The sequence below is a fragment of the Bos indicus genome, chromosome 19 (genome assembly GCF_029378745.1).
Source record: "Bos indicus isolate NIAB-ARS_2022 breed Sahiwal x Tharparkar chromosome 19, NIAB-ARS_B.indTharparkar_mat_pri_1.0, whole genome shotgun sequence".
In the NCBI taxonomy this organism is placed as follows: Eukaryota; Metazoa; Chordata; class Mammalia; order Artiodactyla; family Bovidae; genus Bos; species Bos indicus.
Genome location: NC_091778.1, coordinates 15,085,251 through 15,110,552, shown reverse-complemented (window position 1 = coordinate 15,110,552; position 25,302 = coordinate 15,085,251). Strand labels below are relative to the sequence as shown.

At 44.3% G+C, this 25,302-nt stretch overlaps 1 protein-coding gene across 10 annotated transcripts in view; it reads left to right on the top strand.

Annotated features, from left to right (window-relative positions):
* Positions 1-24,122, top strand: part of SYNRG (synergin gamma) — an 85,462-nt gene extending 61,340 nt beyond the window's left edge. For 8 of the 10 annotated variants that reach the window (XM_070772637.1, XM_019981341.2, XM_070772636.1 and 5 more), the window contains 4 exons: positions 5,147-5,295; positions 20,060-20,170; positions 20,532-20,567; positions 21,574-24,122. In XM_070772637.1, the coding sequence (XP_070628738.1) occupies positions 5,147-5,295; positions 20,060-20,170; positions 20,532-20,567; positions 21,574-21,705 (428 nt within the window). In that variant the 3' untranslated portion in view covers positions 21,706-24,122. The remainder of the gene's footprint in view (positions 1-5,146; positions 5,296-20,059; positions 20,171-20,531; positions 20,568-21,573) is intronic. The other 2 variants (XM_070772638.1, XM_019981342.2) reach the window with 1 other exon arrangement.
* The last annotated feature ends 1,180 nt before the right edge of the window (positions 24,123-25,302 follow it).

Here is a 25,302-nt window from a genome sequence, read left to right as displayed (position 1 = left end):
AGTTTAATCTAGATCTCTCTAAGAGAGATCCTAGTGATTTCTAGAGATCCTAGAGATCCTAGGATCCTAGTCCTCATAGGACTTCACTAAGTAGCTTCTGCTTTTATAGATAAGACACTTAAATCCTACCCAGAAACAACTATTTGACTTCAGGTCTCTGTGGCCAGGTTTCCCAGTCCTTGTTATACACAATGTAAAGTCACATGTTACTGGTTTATCAAAGAGTCTGAACTAGATGAGGCATTAACATTAAATCATTGGTTTAAAAAAGAAAATTAAGTTATTGGGTCCCCAGTCAGTTCTTACCAGGCTCTGTTGAATTCTGCCTTTCTACCCCTTACCAACCTCACAGATTCCTTAACTTCCTGGCCGCCTTCAGCTCTCACACGTCCCAGTCTAACGTGAAATCTCAGTCCCTGTCCTCAGTGGTCCTCTCCTGCTCAGGGTTTGCCTGTCGCCAGAACCACAGGCACTGGACTCTCTCTAATCTTCTTCAGACCTTTACTTGGATGTCACCTTCTAAGTGAGGTCTTCTCACCCCTCTCACTCAAAACCGTGTTCCCTCTCTCCACCCTGTCACTTGCTATCCATCTCCCTGCTTGATTTTCTCCCTAGCCCTGTCACATTTACTATCTTAAATATTTTACTTTCTGTTATTTGTATCTGTTATCTGTCTGTCTCCACTAAAATCCGCCTCCAAGAAGGGAGAGATTTGGGTGTGATTTGCTTCCAGCTGGGTTTCCAGCACCTCGCCTAGTGCTGGGCGCCCAGTGGTCACTTGTGTATACTCTCTGGGTGAGTGGCTCTGAAGGCTGTGAGCCCTCCTTATTCCTGCCTCCTGCTCTTGTTCCTCTTTCCTGCTCAGACAGGCATAATTCTGCTTCATAAACAAATGTTCACCAGCTCATGGGGCGCCTATCTTTCCCTCTAGTAGTTTCCTAGCATGAAAGATTGACTCAGAAGCCCCCTCACTTGGCTCAGAGTGGGCAGCAATTCCTAACCTTCCCCTGGGGAAGGAAGGACAAGCCGCAGTGCTGTATATAGGCTGAGCGTGTACCACTAAAGACCCCCTGGCATTCTTCCAGTTCTTTCTGGAACAGGCTAGGGGAGGGGTTGGGTTATGCCTGGCAGCTGTCCTTAGTCTTTGGAGACCTTGGTGTCTCTCATCCTTGCTGGAAGAATTCAGCCATAATTCAGAGACCACTAGAAAAGAACCATTCTGTGTCCTGTTAAGTGTGTAAAAGATACATGAAGCCACAGACTTTGTAAATCTTTGAGCATTCAGAGGAGTGAAATATTTCTTAATTACAGGCAGACCTGGGAGATACTGGGGCTTCCCTGATAGCTGAGTTGGTAAAGAATTGGCCTGCAATGCAGGAGACTCCAGTTCGATTCCTGGGTCAGGAAGATCCCCGGGAGAAGAGGCAGGTTACCCACTCCAGTAATCTCGGGCTTCCCTTGTGGCTCAGCTGGTAAAAAAAATCCACCTGCAATGTGGGAGACCTGGGTTTGATCCCTAGGTTGGGAAGATTCCCCTGGAGCAGGGAATGGCTACCTACTCCAGTATTGTGGCCTGGAGAATTCCACGGATTATAAAGTCCATGGGGTTGCAAAGAGTTGGACACAACTGAGCGACTTTCACTTTCACTTCACTTGGAGACATTGAAGGTTTGATTCCAGACGACTGCAGTAAAGCTTATAGCTCAATGAAGCGAGTTGCATGAATATTTTGGTTTCCCAGTTCATAGAAAAGTTATGTTTACCTTATGACTGTATTCCATTAAGTGTGCAATAGCATTATGTCTGAAAAAACCTTAAATTAAAAATATTGATTAAAAAAGGCTAGCCATCATCTATCTGAGTCTTTAGCAAGTCATAATCTTCCTGCTGGTGGAGGCTCTTGCCTTGATGTCGATGGCTGCTGGCAGATCAGGGTGGTAGTTGCTGAAGGTTGGGGTGGCTGTGGCCATTTCTTAAAATAAGACAATGAAGTTTGTTTCACCGATGGACTCTTTCATTGATGAACAATTTCTCTATATAGTATGCAATGCTGTTTGATAGCATTTTACCCACAGGAGAACTTTTTTCAGAATTGGTGTCAGTCTTGAAATCTGTGCTGCTTTATCAGCTTAGTTTATGTAATATTCTAAGTTCTTTGCTGTCATTTTAACAGTCATCACCAGGAGTGGATTCCACCCCAAGAAACCACTTTCTTTGCTCATTGTTAAAGATTTATCATGAGATTGTAGCAAATTAGTCACATCTTAAGGGTCTACTTCTAATTCCCTTGCTGTTCCCATCATGTCTATGGTTACTTCCTCCAATGAAGTCTTGAACCCCTCAAAGTCAACCATGAGGGTTGGAATCAACTTCTTCCAGATTCCTCTTGTTGATATTGTGACCTCTTCCCATGAATCCTAGATGTTCTTAATGACATCTAGAATGGTGAATCCTTTCCAGGAGGTTTGCAATTTACTTTCCCCAGATCTACCAGAGGAATTACCATCTGTGGCAGCTATAGCCTCTTAAAATATATTTCCTAAAGACTAAGACTTGAAAATCAAAATTATTACTTGACCCATGGGCTGCAGAATGGATGTTCTGTTATTAGCAGGCATGAAAACATTAATCTTGTTGTATATCTTTATCAGAGGTCTTAGGTGACCAGATGCATTGTCACTGAGCAGTCATATTTTAATCTTTTTTTTTTTTCTGAGCAGTAGGCCTCAACAGTGAGCTTCAGATATTCTGTAAACCATGTTGTGAACAGATGTGTTATCATCCAGGCTTTGTTATTCCACTTCTAGAGAGAGCACAGGCAAAGCAGATGTAGCATAATTCTTCAGGGCCCTAGGATTTCTGAAATAGTAAACGAGCATTGGCTTCAGCTTAAAGTCCCCAGCTGCGTTAGCTCCTAACAGGAAAGTCAGCCTGCCGTTGAAAGCTTTGAAGGCAGGCATTGACTTCTCCTCTCTAGCTATGAAAGTTCCTGGATGGCATCTTCTTCCGATAAGAAAGCAGTGTCGTCTACATTGAAAACCTGTTGGTTAGTGTAGCCACCTTCGTTAATTATCTGAACTAGATCTTCTGGGTAACTTGCTGCAGCTTCTGTATCATCACTTGCTGCTTCACCTTGCCCCTTTATGTTATAGAGATGTTATGGAGATGGCTTCTTGCTTTAACCTTCACGAGCAACTTCTGCTGGCTTCAGACTTTTCTTCTGCAGGTTCCTTACGTCTCAGCCCTCATAGAACTGAAGAGAGTCAGGGCCTTGTTCAGGATGAGGGAATGTTGTGGCTGGTACGATCATCTCTCCAGAGCACTCAGACTTTCTGTGTATCAGCAATATAAGACTGTTTGCTTTCTTATCATTCGTGTGTTCCCTAGAGTAGCCCTTTTGATTTCTTTCAAGAGCTTTTCCTTTCTTTCGAAAGTTGGTTAGCTGGCACAAGAGACCTGTCTTGTCTTTCGACATGCCTTCCTCACTAAGCTTAATCATTTCTAGTTTTTGGATAAGATTCCTCTTTGCCTTGAACACTTAGAGGCTGTCATTGGGTTGTTAACTGACCAAATTTCAATATTGTTGTGTCTCAGGGAATAGGGAGGCCTGGGGAGGAGATGGGTGGAGCAGGTCAGCGGAATAGCCAGAGCATGTGCAGCGTTGTTCATGGTGCCCCCAGACAACTACAGCAGTAACATCATAGACCACAGGTCACCATAGCGAATATGGTGATCATGGAAATGTTTGAACTACTGTGAGAATTACCAAACTGTGACAGAGAAGCAAAGCGAACAGATGCTGTCAGGAAAATGGTGCTTATAGACCTGCTTGATGCACAGTTACCACAAACTTTCAGTTTGTAAAAAAAATTCATATATTTGTATCTAGAAACCACAACAGAGGGAACTGCAGTAAAGCAAGGTGTGCCTGTGTGTTATAGTGATCCTGACATTGTGATTCTTTTAAACTGTTAATGTTCCTATTTCAGTGAGTATAACATGTATTTCCCAAATTCAAACAGAGGGACTCATAAAGATGCCAGGAAAAAAATAGCCAATATTTGGTTAACATCTGCTGTTGTAAGCCTTTTACAGTTTTAACCAGTTTAACCTCTTCAACCATCCTTTGAGAAGGTACTATTATCCCAGTGTTACATTTGAGGAAACTGAAGTACAGAGAGGTTTGCAACCTGCCTGAGGTTACACAGCGAGTAAGTGGCAGAGCTTGGACTTGAATCCAAGTGGTATAGCTCTAGAGTCTGTGCTCTTACCAGGGAGTTTATACTGCAGCGTTAACTGTTGATGGCTCCTGGGCTTCCCTGGGGATCCAGTGGTTAAGAGTCCACACGTCCCAACCTAGCTGTTCATTGGCAGATGAATGTGTAAGAAAGCTGTGGTACATATACACGATGAAATATTCAGCTATTAAAAAGAATGCATTTGAATCAGTTTTAATGAGGTGGATGAAACTGGAGCCTATTATACATAGTGAAGTAAGTCAGAAGGAAAAACAGCAATACAGTATATTAATGCATATATATGGAATTTAGAAAGATGGTAACGATGACCCTATATGCGAGATAGCAAAAGAGGCACAGATGTAAAGAACAGACTTTTGGACTCTGTGGGAGAAGGTGAGGGTGGGATGATTTGGGAGAATAGCATTGAAACATGCATATTATCATATGTGAAATAGATTGCCAGTCCAGGTTCGATGCATGAGACAGGGTGCTCAGGGCTGGTGCACTGGGATGACCCTGAGGAGTGAGGTGGGAGTGGGGTTCAGGATCGGGGACATATGTACACCCATGGCTGATTCATGTCAGTGTATGGCAGAAACAACTACAATATTGTAAAGTAATTAGCCTCCAATTAAATAAATTAATTTAAAATAAATAAATAAAAAGACTCCATGCTTCCAGTGCAGGGGGCGCAGGTTCAATCCCTGGTCGAGGAACTAAGATCCCACATGCCGGGGGTTGCGGGCCAAAAAAAAAAAAGTTGATTGATCCCGAGGAATAGGCTCCCATCTGTCCAGACGCAGTCCCTGTTTCACCTCGGACATCAGCCAGCAGTGAGGCTGCCGTGTCTTGTTATCTCTTTCTCTTCACTCCAGCACCTAACTCTTCCTCTCTCACCCCGTCAGGTGTTGTCGAGGTGTACAGGGTAACGAAACGTGTGGAGCTGGGGATAAAAGCCACTGCGGTGTGCAGTGAGAAGCTCCAGCAGCTGCTAAAGGACATCGATAAAGTATGGAATAACCTAATTGGCTTCATGTCACTTGCCACACTCACGGTAAGCCCACGAGACAATTCAGCAGTTGCTTTCCTTGAAAAAACCTAAGCCACAAAGCTGACTGTATGTTCCTTTGATTGGAGGATGAATCCAACTGGCTACAGGAGGAGATGTCCCTCCTGTAGCCAGTCAATGTTATAAATACAGAAGGAGATACTAATAACATTTGTGCTCTTAGTGGGATAGCGCCAGGTTGGCCTCCAGGCCCATTGTACCTAAATGAGAGCGTAGCTACAGAAAACATTCTCTATCTATATCCTTAAGCCACTGTTTTGCAAAGCGTTGATTTGAGTTCCTCCCTTTACATTTCTAGTTTTTTCCCCATTAGTGTCCTTTTAAAAAAATGTTAATATTAATTGAAAAAGATAGCGCACCTGAACGTTCATACCAGCACTGTTTACAGCAGCTAAGACACGGAAGCAACCTAAGAGTCCAATACAGATGCATGGACAAAGAAGACGAAATACTACTTAGGCACGGAGAAAGAGTGGAATTTAGCCATCTTCATGTGGGTGGACCGAAAGGGCATTATGCTAAGTGAAAGAAGTCAGAGAAAGACTGAGTCAGAATGATGTCACTTATATGTGGAATCCAAAAGAAAAAACAACAACAAACTAATGAGTATCACAGAAAAGAAGCGGACTCACAGAGAGACAAACTAGTGGTCACCAGTGAGGGGAGGGAAGCAGGGACGGGCAACAGAGGAGGAGCGGATTAATAGGCACAAACTGCTATGTAGAAAGTAAGTAAGCTACTAGGGTACATGGTACAGCATAGGGAATATAGGCAATATTGTATAGTAACTATAAATGGAATATAACCTTTTAAAATTGTGAATCACTGTTATATAGATGAAACTAATATAATATTCTACATCAACTATATGGCAAAAAAATTTCTTTTTAGACCTAAGTAAAACAGACAGAAGACTGTATGATACATCTTGTTGCTGTCCTGTGGTTCATTGAGCCATTTTACTTTCTTAAGGTCTTGAATTGTTTTCATTTTTTCCCATTACGAATAGTTTTACTCTGAATATCATTAAATCATTGACTGTTTCCCCTTTGGATGGTACAGTCTCTGCAAGTGGACTTAAATCAGAGTGCATGGTTGCACATGTACATGCATGCCTGCATGTAGCTGCTGTTCCACGTGTTATGTGCATTTCCAGGTAGCTTAAGGCTAGTTGACAGCAGTGCATAGAAGCATACATTTCCTTACATTGTATTCTAGCTTTGTCAATTTCTCAATTTAAAAAGTGTGTAAGCAATTCCCTGAAAGTGTTTTTTAAATTTCTTTCATTTCCCGAGGGACTGTCTAGTGTCTCAAATGATAATTTACTATTTTTATTTCCTTTGTGTGTAAGCTGATCATCTCTCTCTTTTGACCGTTTGGCCATATATTCAGTGAAATACTGTTATTGACCATACACATTTCATATTTGTAATAGATTTATTCACACACACGCATATGTGCATAAGATGATATCAGTTAATTTTTGCCTCTTCGGTTTCTTCCACCTTTTTTTTTTTTTTTTTAATATTTCACTGGGCAAAGCTATTTTATTTTTATATATTCATGCTAATTCAGTTTGTCTCAGATAATATCCTTTTTTTCACAATAGTCAAATTTATCTTCCTTCCACAGCTGGAATAAATGCGCAGTTCCATTTTCTTTCCTTCTTTACCCACATTGAACCAGGCGCCCCATTTCTAAGAGCAACCAGCTCTCTTTGTGGCACGCTGCTGGGCGGGAGGACCCCACGTCGCCCAGCAACCTGTCTGTCATCAGCGGCAGGTCCTCGCCATTGTTACGTTGCTTCTGGTTTGTAATATTAAGTTCCGAAAGCATTTGAATCATTTCCGAAATCTCTTATATTATTCCTTTGGGCCATTTTTCGATTTATAACTTAAAATCATACTGTTTGGATAATTATTTTTTAAAAATACTATTGTGGCCAATACAATAAGAATTGAAGTATGCATATTTGAAAAGAAGAGATAGAATTGTTTATTTGATGATAAATGCCTCCAGAAAACTGAATTCGAGAGGTTAAATTTAATGAGTTTGGCAAAACTTCACCAAATTCTCATATATTAACAATAGGAAAAAAACATAATAAAAATGGAAACCTTTTTTTTAATGTGGTAAATCATTCAGGCCCTTACCAGTTCTGGCTGCATAGCTGCAGTTGCTGGTTCGCTTTTTTATCCACAGTCGATGTGTTCTACACACCACTATCTTTCGGGTCTTTCTAAAATGCTAATCTGATTGTGGCATTTATATCCCATTTGAAACCCTGCAGTGACTCTCCCTGGTCTTCAGGGTCAAGTTTAAACTCCTTAGCTCAGTGTGGGAGGTCTTTTCCATCACTTGGGCTGCCCTGGCCTGTCTTTCTCTGTTAAATCGCTTTTCCCTCTGGACTCTGCGTCATTTTCCCCAGAAATCATCCCAAGAGGCCCTCAGTCTGCATTAGATGCCCCTTCCTGTGTGTGTCCATAGCGTGTTCTGGTCAGGGAGGCGCTTCCACGCTTCTTGGTGCTTGTGTCTTCTTATTTCTTGCCCACTAGCTTCTCAGCTCCGTAAGATCAGGACTGTGTCCTTTTTTTCTGTTTGTTTAACTGAAATATAGTTGATCTGGGGCTTCCCTGGTGGTCCAGTGGTTGACTTGGCACTTCCAGTGCAGTGGACGTGGCTTCAATCCCTTGTCAGGGAACTAAGATCCCGTATGCACAGTTCAGCCAAAAAAGAAAAATATAGTTGATTTTACAGTATTGTGTTAGTTTCGGGTACAGAGCATAGTGATTTGTTTTGTTTTTGGTTTTTTACATATTATGTTCCACTTCAGGTTATTACACGACACTGGATATACTTCCCTGGGTATACAGTAAATCCTTGTTACTCAACTGTTTTATGTAGTATCAGTGGTTTGTATCTGTTAGTTTCATGCTCCTCTAATTTGTCCACCCCTCTCCCTCTTTCCTTGGTAAGCATAAGTTTGTTTTCTGTGTCTCTGGGTCTGTGTTGTGTATATATTCATTCATATTTTTTAGATTCCATATGTAAGTGATATCATAGAGCATGTGTCCTTTATCTCTCTGTGTTCTAACGTAGCGATTAGTGGGGCTTCGTATCTTTCGTTTTATACTTTTTGAACCTTACCTTTATTTTCAAACAAGATAAGCATTTTTATACCTCATTATTTTAATAACTGGTTTAAATTTTTTTAATAAATGGATAAGGAAAATGAAGGGGAAATGAAGCAGAAAATGTTAAAGCCAGGAATGAAGTTGTGTGCAAAAATGCCTGCTTTTAAAGTGTTGGCATTTGCTGGTGGTGAGCTGTACCGTTGACCCTTCCAGGCACTGATGTAAAGAAGACATGATCAGTTCCATGATTCACTGGGTTCATAACAGAAAAATAAACCCTCTACTCAGGAAGCATATCTATTCCTGGTACTCACATCTGAAAGAAATTTCTTTTGTGGGTTCTCATAGAGAGGAAACTAACATCATCTACATTATCTTCAGAAATAACCCTTTTAGAAAGCAACAGGTTTCACTGAGTAGTTTCTTAGGAAATTTTTCATTGTAGATCAAATGGCATAGCCCCAGTAAGTGAAAGTTATTCCAAGTGGGGAGCAAAATAGATGAAATGGTAAGGAGAAGAAAAAGTGTGGCAGTTTTTACTGACAGTGGCCTCAAGTCTTTGTTCGGTAAAGAAAACACATAAATCAGTGCGAAATACACCAGCTTCCAGTAAAGTCAGAGCAAAATCATGAAGTGATTCATAAAAGAGGAGGCACAGCTAATCAGTAAACAATAATTCAAGTTAAAACAAGGTGTTGTTTTTTTTTTTTAACCACCTAATAAACCCAGTTTGGGATTTGGTTTATTTATTTGAACCTTTAGCATGTTGATGTGGTAAAATGGGACTGCTTCTTAGGGAATTTATTGGGAATTAATTCATTAAGAAATTGGTGCCACCCCATGGGAAAGGTGTCTGGCAGCATGCTTTCCCTCCCACCTGGGAACTCATTGAGGACAAGGACCAGGACCACATGTCCGTCGTCTGTCTACTCTGAGCACCGTGCCAGGCACCATGTCAATACGCAGTAAATGCTGAATGAATGAAAAGATTTACGGACCTCCAGAGCGGTTGATTAAGTAGTTCCACTTTTTGGAAAACTCCCTAAGGTAGAGGGTTCTACATACAAACTCACAAAAAGAAGCAGCTCAAATGCACAAGTTGTTCTTTGTAAAAGTGAAAAGTTGAAAATAACCTAAAAGTCCAAATCTGGAGAATTTAATTGTGTGAATCTTCATAGTAGGATGTTACATGGCCATTTTTTAAAGGAGCACAAAGTTTGAAATAACACAGAACTATTATTACAGTGCTGGAAGGGAGTATTGCAGAATGGTAATAGGGTTGTGTGTGGGTCATAAAACCCTGGCGGTTTTTGTTTGTTTTATTTGGCTGTGCTGGGCTGTAGTTGTGGCACCCTGAATCTTTGATCTTTGTTACGGCATGCAAGATCTAGTTCCCTGGCCAGGGATCAAACTCAGGCCCCCTGAATTAGTAGCTCAAAGTCTTAGCCCTTGGACCACCAGCAAGTCCCACCGCTGGCTTTTTAAAAAAGTATTTCCAAACTCCGGTCACAAATGAAGTTGATTGGCTGGCGATGCACGTGGGTGCCCGTGAGGCTGTGGGATGGAGGGGGATGTCATAAAATCCAGCGTGTCCCCTTTGCACTGTTGGCATCAAAGTTCATCAGAGCCTCTGTATTCAGTCTCACAAAGGTCTCACCTCAACACGCATCTGTTCCATGTTTTTTTAGCAGCAAGATATCTACAGCCACACATTAGGAATGTGCGGGTCTGGGTGTCTCCTAAGTCACCCATCTTCTGCTCCTAACTCTCTACTCCTGTGGACTACATTAAGCCTAAACATCGTCCGCATCATTAGCCAACATTTACTGAATGCTTACTGTGTGCCAGACCCTATTCATGACTCTCTACATGGATGTAATGAATACAGCAGTCTTGAGGGTAGATAATAATATTCTCCCCTGATTAAATGAAGAAACTGAAGCACAGAGATATCGGTGAGACCTGGACTTAGTTTGAAAGAGTCCTAAGTCTGCTTTTTCAACCACAGTATTCTGTTGCCTCCTTGAATGGGCAGATTGGATGGGTGAAAGCAGAAAGGCAAAAGCCTTCTTGTGGAAGATGAGTTGTTCCTTAGCTTTGGGGTTAAAGAGATGAAACACCAGAAGTCTGTCTTGGCAGTGACTTGATCTAAACAGTCAAGTTATTTTCTGTATACTTCTTCCCCGGTTAACATCTCAGGACTGTAGAGGAGCTTAAAGGAGCCCCCTTGCCACTTAGATTTTAAGGTTCTTTGTTTTGATGGCAGTTGGTTTCTTATTAACACTGAAAACTAGACTGCTATACAAATCTCTCTCTTCTGGTACTGTTAGAAAAAGGTGGCTGTGAACTCTAAAGAAAAGATATCACAGAAGACCAAGTGTGTTAAGCAGGTTCTAGCCCTTTTCTGTTTGGAGCAAAGGGTATTTGGGGAGACTCTTAGCCTTGATTACGGCTCTGAGGGAGCTGCTTTCGGGGTGAGGTGGAAGCCAGTTTCGTCCTTGTACATCTTGCTCATGAGAAAGGCTTGCCTTCGAGATTCTGATTGCCCTTCCTGGCTTTCTTTAATTTTTTTCTTTTTTCCTTTTTAAATAAAATATATACTTAATAAAATGCAAAAATCTTCGTTATACCGCTCAGTGGTCTTGACAAATGCATGCCACACATAACCCGGGCCTGGTCGAGATCCAATACAGCCCGTCTTCCCAGACGCTTTCCTTACGCTCCTTTGTTGACTTCGCCCCACTCAGAGATAAGCCATGTTCTGATTTTTTACATGAAGGATTAGTTTTGCCCAAACTTTTTAAAGGAGCCTTAGGACTTGGTTCTGTGATTCTGTGCGTTAGTCCCCTGCCTAGCCTGGGGGTGTTGCCCCTCACTACGGTGGCTCTGAATCCCTCCACGTGAGGGCAAGAGTGGCCAGGCATTCATGCCCTCCCCTGCAGACTCCCACTGGGCACATCCGTTTCTAGCATCCATGTCTGGATCTGGATGCTTGAGTGACTTTGCCTGACCTTTTTTTAGGCCTCAGAAGGCTAGACGTCCGCCACTAGACGCCACAGGAGTGCACTGTGCGTTGTGGCTGCCGCTGAGTGTTTATTTCCACAGTCACGCATGCTCTTCCAGTTATCGTTGCTGTTTTCACTAGGTTAGCTGTGAAAAATAGTCATTGCCTACTCATATTTCTCCTGATTATACCACGACCTTTGCTCTTGCTAACTGGTGGGCCTTCGGTCCTTACACCTTACCTGAGGGCATCCCTGGAGGCCCCGTGCTCTGCGCTCTACTTAATGAACTAAGTCACGACAGCCAGGCTCTTTGGTTCCAATAACACTGAGACAATAGTTACTGTTTCTTTTGCACCGAGAACCTGCTGGACATTGTGCTGTATTCCTTCTCGTTCAATCCTGGTTAACAATCCCGTAAAGTCAGCGTAATCCCCAGTTTTACAAGTGCAGAAGTTGGAGCTCAGAAAAGATGAAACTTGGCTGAAAGTCACAAACCTGGGATTGAATATAAATCATTGCCTAAAACCACTTTTCCTACTGTATTAGTCCCAGCTTCCAAAGTATTAAAAAATGACTTGTTTCTTCCCCCAAAGACTCTATGGGACTCTCTGCATCGAAAGGAGACTGCGTTACTTTTGCCAAGTGAGAAAGTTCTGGGTGCAGCAGTGATGCTTGGGCTAAGGGAAGCAGAGCACAAGTCTTAACCTCAAAATTGTGGCTCCTTACGATTTCTTTACGTTGGAAGTTACACTGGCGGCAGTTTTACACGGCCCTCTGTTTAATGCTCCCTTAATCCATGGACTAAAACTCCCTCTTGTGGCAAAAGCGTACCTCTTCTGAGCACTGATTGAAGAAACTTTTTTCTCAAGAGAGAAAAATCCTCTCTTTTAGTGAGGTGAGGTGAGTGCTTTTTTTTTTCTGGTTGCTATGGATCTTTGTTGCTTCATGAAGGCTTTGCTGTAGTTGCTGAGAGCAGGGGCTACTCTCTAGTTGGGGTGCGTGGGCTTCTCAGTATGCTGGCGGAGAAGCCCACCTTTCTCTCTTTTCAGAGCACAGGCTCTAAAACGCTCGGGCTTGAGGAGTTGCAGCACGCAGCTTGGTAGTTGTGACACATGGGCTTATTTGCTCTGCAGCATGTGGAATCTTCCTGGATTAGGGATCGAACCCATGTCCCCTGCGTTGGCAGGCAGATTCCTATCCACTGTGCCACCGGGGAAGTCTGATGAGTGAATTATTATGTTGAGGTTTTATCTCATGGTTGTGGATTGAAGTTCAGTAGGTTTGTAACCAAGACTTCAGTCCTGGAAAACAAAGCTGATTTATTTTGCCATATGAAATCTATGAGAAGAGACAGGACTGTTACTCTCCTAACCTCTAGTCAACTGAAGATCACCCAGGCTCTGTGATTCCACTATTACCCTCAGTCTAATAAAATTCTTCCCCGCTTCCTTTCAGTGTGAAATAAGCAGTGAATTTCAGAGTACTTCCTGTTGCTGTGGCATGTCAGGCGAGCAGTTTATTTTTTTTAACGATAGCATTTTTATCATCTGGCCAATCTGCATAGTGTTTTAGAGACAGAATATTCATTGTCTCCACACGACCATCTATTTGACCAAAGGTAGATATAGTAGACAGGATAACGCCTCCCCACCCCCAGGATGTTCATGTTCTAAGTCCTAGAACCTGTGAATGTTTTACCTTAGGTGGTAGAAGGGACTTTGCAGATGTGATTACATTAAGGGTCTTTGAACGGGAAACAGCATGGATTATCTCAGCAGGCCCAGAGGCATGACAAGGATCCTTATAAGAGGAAGGCAAGAGGACTTCCCTGGTAGTCCCCTTCTCCTCCTGCCTTCAGGCTTTCCCAGCATCAGGGTCTTTTCCAATGAGTCAACTCTTTGCATCAGGTAGCTAAAGTATTGGAGCTTCAGCATCAGTCCTTCCAGTGAATACTCAGGGTTGATTTTCTTTAGGATTGCCCTGTTCTCCTTGCCGTCCAAGGAACTCTCAAGAATCTTCTCCAACACCACAGTTTGAAAACATCAATTCTTCGGTACTCAGCCTTCTTTATGATCCAACTCTCCATACATAACCACTGGAAAAACCTTGCTTTGACTATACGGACCTTATTGGCAAAGTGATGTCTCTGCATTTTAATATGCTGTCTAGGCTTGCCATAGCTTTTCTTCCAGTAACAGGCACCTTTTCCTTCCATGGCTGCAAAGCAGCGCGCCAATCAAAAGAGACTGGCGAATGCTGCAGTCTTGGCGTGGGCAGGGAACTGTGATCCAGAGCGTGCAGGCAGCCTCGAGACACTAGAAAAGACGAAGATGTGTGCTCTCCCCTAGAAGTCCTGTAAGAAAAGCAGCGTTGCCAACTCATTTTAGACCTCTGACCTCCAGGACTCTAAGAGAGTAAATTTTATTGCAGTCAAATTAAGTTTGATGGTAACAAACACCACGACCACCACCACCCTCTTTGGCAGTGTGAAACAACAGAGCTCTATCCCCGGCTCCTGTTCCATGTCCATCTCAAGCTGGAGGGGCTCTATGCCATGCCCTCCTTACTCCAGCATCTGGGATGATAGAGCTTCACTGAGTGGAACAAAATAGCTGGTCGCCAGGAGAGGATCAAGGGAACATGACAAGTAGCACATTGGCCTTAAAGGCTTCCTTCTTTAAGGCCAATGTGCTTAAAGAAGTGCGCGTATTATCCTCAGTCTCTCAACACCATGACAAGTCACACAGCCGTGTCTAACGCAGAGGGATAGAGAGGGAGAATAAGGCTATCAGTAAGGAATGCTAGTTGCTTCCAAACTCTTCTTCCTTAATAGTGATTTTCTTGGATACCATTTTAGTAGTTTATTATTGGCTAAAGATTCAGGATTATATCAGTATATCCCAGCCTGCCTCTGGGATTTGTCAGTGTATACAGGTCGAGTATAATATTGCTGGCTTTTTATCTTCGCTAAATACGTGACATACTTGCCAGTTAAAGTAAGTGACACGCAGTGCAAGGTGGCCTGTGGAGGGCGTGCCTCCTCCTAGAGTTAGGCCCTTCGATTGGTGTCACACTATTACTGTGGACTGCAATAATCCCCTTGCTAATAGATGTGTATTTATAAAGGTTAATTTGGTCATTTGAAAGATTAATTTGACTACGGAGTAATTTATGCAGAGCCTTATGATTTTCACTGGAGTTTACAATACCACCTTTTCGTTTGCTTCTTTTATTCCTTTGGTAAACATATATTAAAGGCTCTTATTAACTTTTTTTTTCTTCAGGATTTAGTTTCCTTGGGTTCTAATTATTTCTCAAACAGGCCTTCTTCAAGAACATGATGAATGTCTGTAATGTAGATTACAGACATGCTGCTGTGCTTTTAACCAGTTCAAAGAGCATTTTAGGTTTTATTTATCAAAGTGAATAATTGTGATAATCATTTAGAGTATTCAGTCCTTTCCAGCGCCCTTTTTATGTATCTGTGAGGACCCTAACACCAGTTGAAGGAGGGAGGGAGGGCATGTGAAATTGTTGCCCTTTTCCAAGGACAGAATTGGACGACGGACAGGTGACAGTGCCGGCTGCTTTTCGGTTTGACCAAATAGGTCATGATGGCACTAAAAAAGAAAAGGAATTATCCTCCGCTCGGCTAAGGTGGAGTGGGTTCATACAGTTGAATCTTGCACCTCCCTTCTCTTCTCTGAGAACTGTCTGTCATTCTTCCTTCCCTCCGTGTGATCTGAATGGATTTAGCTCAGGTTAGTTTGAGATGTTTGTGGAACCTGGCATGTGGTTTACCATTTCAGATTCAGAAGGGATGGGGAACTATCATATATAATCTACACATTTTCCTGGTGAGAGAAGCCCTTTTTTTCCCTGGGAAAAGTAATATAGTTATGCAAATACAGAGACAGTGTGGTGACTCCTCAGTGCTTCAGCCTAAAGTAACTATGGAGCACGTAGCCACTCTTTTGTCATCAGATTTGCCGTTTTCCTGGTCATCTCAGTATTCTTGAAGAAAAACCAAAGCCAACTCGCCAGGCTCCCAGATCCGTCACACTCTGGACTACAGGCCCTTGTCTCTGTTTCACTGAAGCCACCCCGTGGCGTGATCACTCTGGACTGTGTTACAATCAGGCATCACACCGCAGAGCCGAGGCAGTCTTATACTCAGACGTTTTTCTGAGCCCAGCTTGGTGACTTAAGGCCTTTCTCGCTCTTGATTTGTTCTGCTCTTGTTTCTGGTTCTCAAGACGCGACAGTGGCCCCTTTTACTGTGTTCCTGTGGAGTCCTTGCATCCTCACTTCCTTCCCACGTGCCGAAGCATGTTCCTTAGCGTTAGAGATTATTCCTGTCTGTCCGAGGACAATCAGCTGTCCTGGTTAGCTCAGGACCAAGGGGTTTCCTCAGAGCTAAGATGGGCACAGTCTTTTTTTGTAAGTTACTTATTTTTGGCCGTGCTGGGTCTTCGTTGCTGCTCGCAGGCTTTCCTAGTTGCAGCGAGTGGGGGCTGCTCTCTCGCCCCGGTGGCTTCTTGTCGCGGAGCGCGGGCTCCAGGGTGTAGGCCTCAGTGGTTGTGGTGCACGGCCTACTTGCCTTTTGGCGTGTGGGATCTTCCAGACCGGGAATCGAATCCATGTCCCCCGCGTTGGCAGGTGGGTTCTTATCCACTGGACCACCGGGAAGTCCATAAAATGGGGGTAGTCGTGCACTGACCAGGAAGTTGGTCACCCTAGTCCAGTGTTTTCATTTGTGGAAATACTATATGATGGTGGGATCTCTTCCCACCCCTGTGTTCAGTGACATTGCGCTGGTAGCTCAAAATCAACCATGGAGGAGTATTTGTACCATGGAAATCCACAAATGCTTCAAACTAGGGCTTGACTTGTTGATTTTCTAGATTTAAAGTGATACAGAGAAAATATTAATGTAGGTTAAACTTAAAAGTATGCTGTTTGTGTATGTAGCCCTTATGTTGAGCGTAGAACCAAAAGTTGGGTAAAGATTCTGCAATATTCAAAAACTATTATCTGATTCAGCAAAGAAGTCACGTATTTGACAGACAAATGAAGTTCCAAAGTATGTCTGAGTGGTGGCAGTCTAGCCCTTGTCCTCCACGTCAGACATCAGCATTCACATTAGAAGTAACACTCGCTCAGGAGAGCAAGCAGAGGTTGCCTGTTGATCTAAGAGGTGGGCAAAAATCCAAGAAAGCATTTTGTGAGAATAAGATACTACGGGGGCGGGTGGGCGGGGGAAGAACTTCCTGGCAGTCCAGTGGTTAAGACTCCACACTGACTGTCGGGGCAACTGAGATCCCACATGCTGTGCAGTGCAGTTAAAAAAAAAGATACTATGTGAAATTTACAATAAAAGGGTGGTATATTTGATTATTTGTAAAATGTGCGCTACACATTCTTCATATCAGTAAAGTTTATAATAAGCTTACATACGGGTGTGTGTTTGTGCGTATGTACATATTTACATGCATGCCTGCATACGTCTTCCTCTTTGGAAAGTCAGTTCTTAATTGAGCCGGGAAGGGAGCAGTTTTGTCCCCAGATTAGCCAGGGATCCTGCTAAACATCCTACATGCAGAGGACAGGCCCCACAGCAAAGATTTAACCAGCTTAAAATGTCAATGGTGCCAAGTTTAAGAAACTCTGTTCTAGGGCATATATGAGAAATATAAATTAGTTCAGGTATACCTAACTTCTACCCATTAAGAATCCAAAATCTTATTTTCTTGATTAGATTTTTTATATTGAAGTATAATTGATTTATAATAGATTGATTTCTGCTGTACAGAAAAGTGGCTCACTTACATATATACACTCTTTTTTTTAATATTCTTTTCCATTATGGTGTATCATTGGATACTGAACATAGTTCTCTGGGCTGTACCGTGGGACCCTGTTGTTTCTCCATTCTGTATATAAAAGCTTATATCTGCTGACCTCAGCCCGTGCTCTGTCCCTCCCTCGGTCCCCACCCTCCAGGCCACCAGACTGTTCTGTCTGTCTGTGTTTCTGTTCATAGGTAGGCTCATCTGTGTCACATTTTAGACTCCACGTATAAGTGGTATCGTATGGGATTTGTCTGTTTTCTTTCAGACTTCACTCAGTATAATAACCTCCAGGTGCATCCGTGTTGCTGCAGTGGGCATCACTCTGTCCTTTTTCATGGCTCTTTTTTATCCCCTTGTGCGTATGTGCCGCATCTTCTGTGCCTGTTCGTCTGTCAGTGGGCAGTCTCCGTGTCTGGGCTATTCCAGATAGGGCCGCTGTGAACAGAGGGGTGCACGTGTCTTTTCAAATTACAGTCTTGTCTGGGTATAAGGCCAGGAGTGGGATTGTTGCATCACATGGAGACTCTCTCTTCAGCTTTTTGAGGAACATCCACACTGTTCTCCATAGTGGCTACACCAATTTATATTCCCACCAACAGTGCAGGCAGGTTCATTTTTCTTCACACTCTCCAGCATTTGTTATTTGTAGACTTGTTAATAATGGCCTTTCTGACTGGTGGGAGGCGGTACTTCACTGTAGTTTTGATTTGCATTTATCTAATAATTAGTGATGTTGAGCATCTTTTCACGTGCCTGCTGGCCATCTGCATGTCTGGTTTAAAGAAGTGTCTATTCAGGTCCTCTGCCCATTTTTGACTGGGTTGTTTTGTTGTTGCGTTGTATGAGCTGTTGATATATTTTGGATATTAAGCCCCTGTCAGTCACATTGTTTGCAAATATTTTCTCCCATTCTGGTTTTTTGTTTCATTTTTCTGCTTTTGTATTTTTGGTTGTTTTTGTCTTGTTTTATTATTCAGTGTATTTCATAATTGCAGAATAACTTAGATGTAATGATATGCTCCGACTGTAAATGGATAGTTGGATCAGTTTTGACAAATGCACACAACCATGTAGCCCGCGCCCATCGATAGGTGGAGAGCTTTCATCACCCGCTCAAGCTCCCTTTTGCCCCTTCCCAGCCCTCTGATCTGATTCCCAAAACAGCCATCTATTTTCTGTAACTTTGCATTATCCTAGATTTGCCTGTTCTGGAACCTAATATAAATGAAATTATGCGCTGCATATGTTCTTGTGTCAGCTTCTTTTACATTGCGTGTTGTAAAAATTCATCTGTGTTGTGTGTATCAGTTTGATCCCCTTTTATCACTGAGTAATATTCATTGTATGAATATGCTATGTTCTTTTAAAATCCATTTTTTTGTTTATCGATACAAGCTGTTTGCAGTCTGGGCTAACAGGAATAGAGCTGCCGTGAACATTTGTCGTACAAGACTTTTGTTAACGTGTTTGCATTTCTCTTGGATAAACATCGAGGAATTAAAAGCTTCATATGATAGATGTGTATTATAACTTTTAAGAAATTAACAGCTTTAATCTTTAGTCTACATTCCATATTTCATACTTTTTTTTGGTAAGAAATAAAATAACGCATAAAAAGAGCCTAGTGTACTGCTTAGCACAGGTAAGGGCTTGACGTATTAGCTGCTGTTATCTTGGGTTGGCATACAGGTCGTTGGGGTTTTCCTGTAACATTTTATGGAAAAACTCTTGACGAACATTCTGGTCAGCCCAGTGTTTACTCTCTGTAGCCAGTGATGTCCAGCTCCCTCTTTCTGGAGCGCTAGAGCCATGTATCCACCTGCCTGCTCATGCAGCGTCAGAGCTCTGCTGACCCGCAGGCAGCTTCGATTTGGCTCGCACCAACCTGGGCTCTTCTCCCCGTCTCCACCCCAGACTCCTTCTCCTCTCACCCGCCTCAGTAGGGTGGATCCTCTCAGGTGCCCAGTCCTCCAGGCCTGTTGATTCTGGGGCCTTAACAGCTCCCCGTGTCCATTTCTCTCCACCGTTGCTCCCTCTGTTCTGCCCTTCAGGGCCTATCTCCTGGCTCACTACCGCAGCCTTGTAATGAGACCAGTCCCCCAGTTCATCACCCGCGCTGCAGCCAGAGGGTCTGTCCAGAGTGCAGACCGCATCCTGTCAGCATGGTGACAGCCCTTAAGGCTCTCCAGGATGAAGTCTCAGCCCCTCATACTCCTTTCAAGGCCTTCCTGCTCCCGCTTCGTCTCCTCCCTCTGTCCATAAGCTCGGCCCCCACCCCCTAGATTTCTCCTCCTACCCAATCTGCTTAGAGGCCTTTGCCCATGCTGCTTATTCCACATAAATACCCTTCCCTCCCCACCACACCCTCCCCTACCAAACACCCCTCAGGACTCAGCCCTGATGACTGTAAGTTCTACGAAGCGTTCTCTGCCACCCCGCTCCTTTCCCCTTGAGTCGGGTCAGTGCCCCAGCCCCTCCGCGCTTTGCTCTGGCCCTCGGTTCTTACACACACACTAGTGTGGCTCTCATCACGCCGTGTTGCCTGATACCCACCTCACCCCGACCCTGAACTGAGCTCTGAGGGTAGGGACCGTTTTTCACACGTCCTGACATCCCCAGGGAAATGGAATGACTGTGCTGGCGGTGGTAGAGCGTTCACTGAATTTGCTGCTGGACCAACTGGGAGGCGGGATCAGAGAGCTGAGCCAAGCAGCGTGGGGAACTGCTGTCTCCTTACCCGTTTGTCTTGTCATCACAGCCTGATGAAAATTCACTGGATTTTTCCTCTTGTATGCTCCGGCCTGGGATTAAAAATGCTCAGGAGCTGGCTTGCGGGGTGTGCCTCTTGAACGTAGACTCCAGGAGCCGGGTAAGTCACCACCTCCCCCCACACCACTTCCAAGGCAGAGCACGTCCCCGACAGGACCCGGGGCACGAGCCCACCTGGCCCACTTCTCCGCACGGTCTGTGACCAGAGGCGGGGAGCTGATCAAGTCCTGAGATGGGACCAGAGAAGCAGAGACTTCTTCCGAGGGGCGGTGCGGGGAGCTGTTGCAGGAGTGGATGCAGGTCTTGCCTTTCCGTGGACCGGGCTCGTTTGCCTTGTGCCTGTAGCCCCCTCTGCAGGCAGGGTGGCACAGGGAGAAGGGTCGACCTGTAAGGACTGGTTTGCAGGCCAGAGGCCCTGTGCTGGGAATTTTGTTGACCTTATGGTTTCAACATTATTTCAGAAAGAAGAGAAGCCTGCAGAAGAGCATCCTAAAAAAGTATGAACCGCTTACTTGTTAGCTTAGTGTCTCCCATCTTAATTTTGAATGTGGAGGGCAAGTTCAGTGATTGCACTGTCATCCTGAGCTGTTCCAATCATACATGCTTTGCTGAGTCTTTCCCATTCCCACAGTGTCCGATTCAGTCAACTAATGTGTCCACGCGGGTCACTTCTGTCTTGTGTGCATGCTTTGTGGCTCAGAATCGGCTTCTGGTATGGCGGTTATTTTCCTCTAGGAGGAACAGGGTGACAGAAAGGGCAGCTTCTGGAAAACCAGGTCATTGTGACACAGAGGAGGTTAGAGAGCTTCAGCACTTGGCTGTTAGCAGACAGAAACAAATTTAGGGGGCAGGACAGTTAGAGTTTTGTTTATTTGTAGACGTTTAGAAAACACCCTAGGAAGTGGTTGAGGTTAGGCCTGGCTGGCTGTAACTTACCTGCAAGCATTATTCATTTGGAAAGCATTCTTAGGTGTTTGGTATCTTTTTTACAAGCCCTGAACCTATTTGGACATTTTAATGATGTCAGTTCGGCTCTCAGCTCCCAGTGGCATTAGTCCCATTTTAATCTTGAGTTTTCTCTGATGATAGGACGTTACGAGCCTCCGAGACCTCAGGGATGGCATGTAACAGTCAAATGCCAGCCTCAGGGAAGGGCTTCCTTCTTCACAAAGAGATCAAAATGATCCCCGGCCCTTGGCTATTTTCGTTCCCCTGTCATGACCCCTGCCAACCCCCCACAGCCTCTGTGTGCCTTTTCTAGGAAAGATCTGGCCTCCTTTTGCTGAAACTGGGTTTAACAGTAAAGATTTTTTTTATGCCTTTAATTAGCGGCACAAAACTTTTCTCGCTTGAATTCCTGTAGCCACCTGCTCAGCTTTTGTGTGTGTGCCAGTCTGGCCTCAGCCTCTGTGTCCTGGAGCGGGGTCCATACGGCTGCCGGTCAGCACCTGGGCGTGGAGGGAGCCTGACCACTCCCCCTCCCTGTCTGTTTCTTCCTGGCAGGCGTTCAACTCGGAAACTGACAGCTTCAAGCTGGCGTACGGGGGACACCAGTATCACGCCAGCTGTGCCAACTTCTGGATCAACTGTGTTGAACCGAAACCTCCCGGCCTGATCCTGCCTGATTTGCTCTGAAAGCTCCTGACAGCTCCTCTATGACGCACCCGGCTGGGTTTGTTTTCTTCCACCACACCCCTTGGGGTGACAGGGACCAGTAAACGGAATGTGAATGCTGTGGAGCTCCCCCCGCCCACCCCATCAGGAGGAAAGCCTCAAGAGGTGGGGGAGGGGCTGTGCAAGTTCTAGTCTTTCCCACAGACGAACTTTGCCCCCAAGTTCCTGCGGCCAGTCTTTGGGGTTTCAGGTCAAACCGCCCTACCCTAACTGCACGTGGCACTGGAAGTTTGCTAACTTATCTCTAGTTCTCTTAAGATGTTTTAAAATATGGACCACAATTGCCTTTATCTAAGGAATAATTTGCTGCTGTAGCATTGAAACTGTGAAGAACTGACATTTGAAGAAAATTAAATTCTTGCTCTAGGACTGGAGTCGGAAGGATTTTGAGCCAGTGCTTGTGTATCTGGAACACTTATTGTTGTGTGAAGTAGAATGCATTTAGCCACATTTAGTGTGTTAATATCTAAAATGAATAGAAAGGGGGAAATTGTGATTAAACGGATATTCTTTTTATAGAAAAATTTCTGCTTCTGTCCACTGGACAGTGGTAGGTGGGTGAGGGTGGGTTTACCAACTTCAGTGTCACAACAGAACCAGTTCTCTGCTCTGTTCGTGCATTTGTAAGACTGTCAGCTTTCAAGAAAATGGCAACCCACCACAGTGTTCTTGCCTTGAGAATCCCAGGGATGGGGGAGCCTGGTGGGCTGCCGTCTATGGATGGGGTCGCACAGAGTCGGACACGACTGAAGCGACTTAGCAGCAGCAGCAACAGCAGCAGCTTTCAAGAAAACTTTCAAAGCACACCTGGGAACTTTGCAGTGGAGAAGAATGTTCATTTCGACCGAGCCCTGAATCTTGGTGTATCTGGATGAGTCGTTGCCCTTGGGGGTCTTCACTGAAGGCCCTGTGTTGCCTCACACACAGGCTATGAACGTGGTGTTTTTTTTCAAACAAGGTTTGGAAAGGCAGCTGAATGAAATCTCTTTGCGAAGGCCTCTGTCCAGATTTCCAAGAACGCCTGCACAGGGACCAATCCGTTTCTCTGTGAGAGACCTGGAAATTGCTCAGGGTTGGACGGTGGAGCTCATGGCCCAGCAAGGAGAAGAGTAAGGTGTGTATCTGTGGTAGAGGCACGTGACTTAGAAGCAGTGGCAGGACGTTGCTCAGAACCAGCACTGAATTCTAGAAGGAAAAGGCTCATGCTCTCTGTTGTGGGGGTTTTTTGGTCTCACTCTGTAGCTTGTGGGATCCTAGCTTCCCTACCGGGGATTGAACCTGCGTCTTCAGCAGTGAAAGCGCGAAGTCCACACCACTGGGTCACCAGGGAGCGCCTGCATGCTCTCTGGTACAGGGAATTTTCTTTGCTGCTTAAACCGAATGCATAAAATCGGGGAAAAAGTCAGGGAGTAAGGACTGTGTTGTTCCTGGGACACACGTTTCTCTGTTGTGAATCACGTGCTTAGGCGCTTTTGAACCTTGGGTGCTTCTCTTCGTGTGGCTTAAGCTCTCTGACATACTTAGTTTTTGTTTGTAAACTGGAAAAATTGGTTTTGTCTCTTTACATAATTAGATCATTTTCCCCTCCTCAGGACAAAACTTGGGGCAATTCGATTTTGCTCCATCTTCCATCTTTTACTCCCACCCTCCCCAAGAAAGGCAGAGAACGTTTTCATTCCTGAGCTGCTGGGGCTTCTGCTTTCCCTGGCCGCATGCCCGGATGCAGACAAGGGTTGCTGAGGTCAGTCTGTTTTTTCTCATCTGTTGCGGATGATACCATCTCCAGCTGCTAACAACCGGAACAGCTGTCTCTGAGTTGTTACCTTTGCCCTCCGCAGGGCCAGCGGGTGTCAGTGACGACACAAATGGGCCGGTTTCTAGTAAACTTTGCCTGGGGCCTCCGGGCTCCACTTCAGCCTGGGCAGTGCCTCGGGTTTCGACATGGCACCAAAATTCAAGCAGCCTTCTCATTGGTGTTATACATTCCATGATAGACCACGGTCACAAATCTACCTTTGCAACAAGAAACGTCTCCCAGTTTGACAGAATTTCCACGGCAGAGACATTTTTGGAAACGCTTTGTGGACTATTATTCTGTCACAGTGGTCCATGTTGATGACAGTGCTCACCTGTTAACCAGATAGGTTTCCGTTTCTAGATGTATTCCAGAACGCCTCAGATGAAACTCGTAAGTATAATTACTGCTGACCTTAGCAAGTACGATAGGTTTAGTCACCTCATGGAAGGTGCCAGAGGAAAAATACAGCAGGCGTCAACGAAAAGCTTTTGCTGCAAAGGGTATTCACTACTTTCAGTATCTTGTTTAGAATTGGAAACGCTTTATTAGATCTGCCAATAAAGATTTGGGGAGTGTGGAATTCCGTCACGTTGATTTTCTTTACGCAGGTTTATTAAAATGAGTCACACTGCATTCAGCTTCACCTCAGTGCTTGTTAGCCAAGAGCCCAGTGTCCTTGGAAACAGTAACCAAGGTTACTCACGTCCACACAATGCACTGTGCAAGCTGCTTCACCCCCCTGCTTGAGTGGCAATTAGTAAGCTCTGTTTTGGTGGTGTATTTTGCCTTTAAATTTTTTATGGCTTACTGTGTAGTTTTTGTCTGGACACGCTTGAGATAGCAGCAGCACAGGGTCTATCAGGATATTATCTATGTTTTGTTTTTTCCTGTGGCTATTGGTTAGCAGTTCATAGAGGTGCTTAAATCATCTGAATATATGTGGTGTGCATCTACGCAATTATTTACAGGTGCCTTCTAATTGCTTTTTATTTAATGACTGGTGTGTTCTTAAGCTTAGAAAAAATGATAGGGCCTTTATGATCTCTACTAAAAATTCCCCTCACACCTTGGAGGCCACACAGCTTCCTTTCTGACTTTTCGCTGATAAACTCAGACATTTAGATGAGAAAGGTGTTAGACTCCCTAAGTGTTCAGAGCGTGCTTCGCTGCACCCCGGCGTGGACGTCTGCCAGGATCTCCGCAGGAGAATTCTCTTCATTACAAAGGGCCTCTGCCACCAGGTGTCCTCCTGTGCAGAGAGAGTCTGGGGTATTTCTCCAGAGACCACCAGGCCTAGAGTTTGCCTTCATATTGGAGGAGCCCAGCCCCCACAACCACAGATTGTTTTCTGATTGATTTTTGATCATGTGCTGCCAAAGCGTTTATGGGTTGCTCTGATTTCCCACAGAAACCATTAATTTCATTTTAATTTTCCCATGCAGACAATAATGGCGCATGTTTTTAAGTGGGCAGATTTTCAAAATTAGAACGCAGAGGGAGACAATTGCCACAAACCAGGTAAAATCTGAAGAATATGATTTATATAAATACGCAGCCACTGGCATTATATGTAGGGCTTCTTGCCACACAAAACCAAAATCTAGGCAATTTTTCTATGGATATAAGCAGGCTACAACCTACCTGGCAAATGAAGTAAAAGCAGGCTGTTGCTGGGACAGGTGGCTCTCCTCGAAAAGGAAGGGGCAGCGTGGGAGCTTGCAGTGGCTTCCCAGGGGCATGGAATGGACACTCGCAGAAAC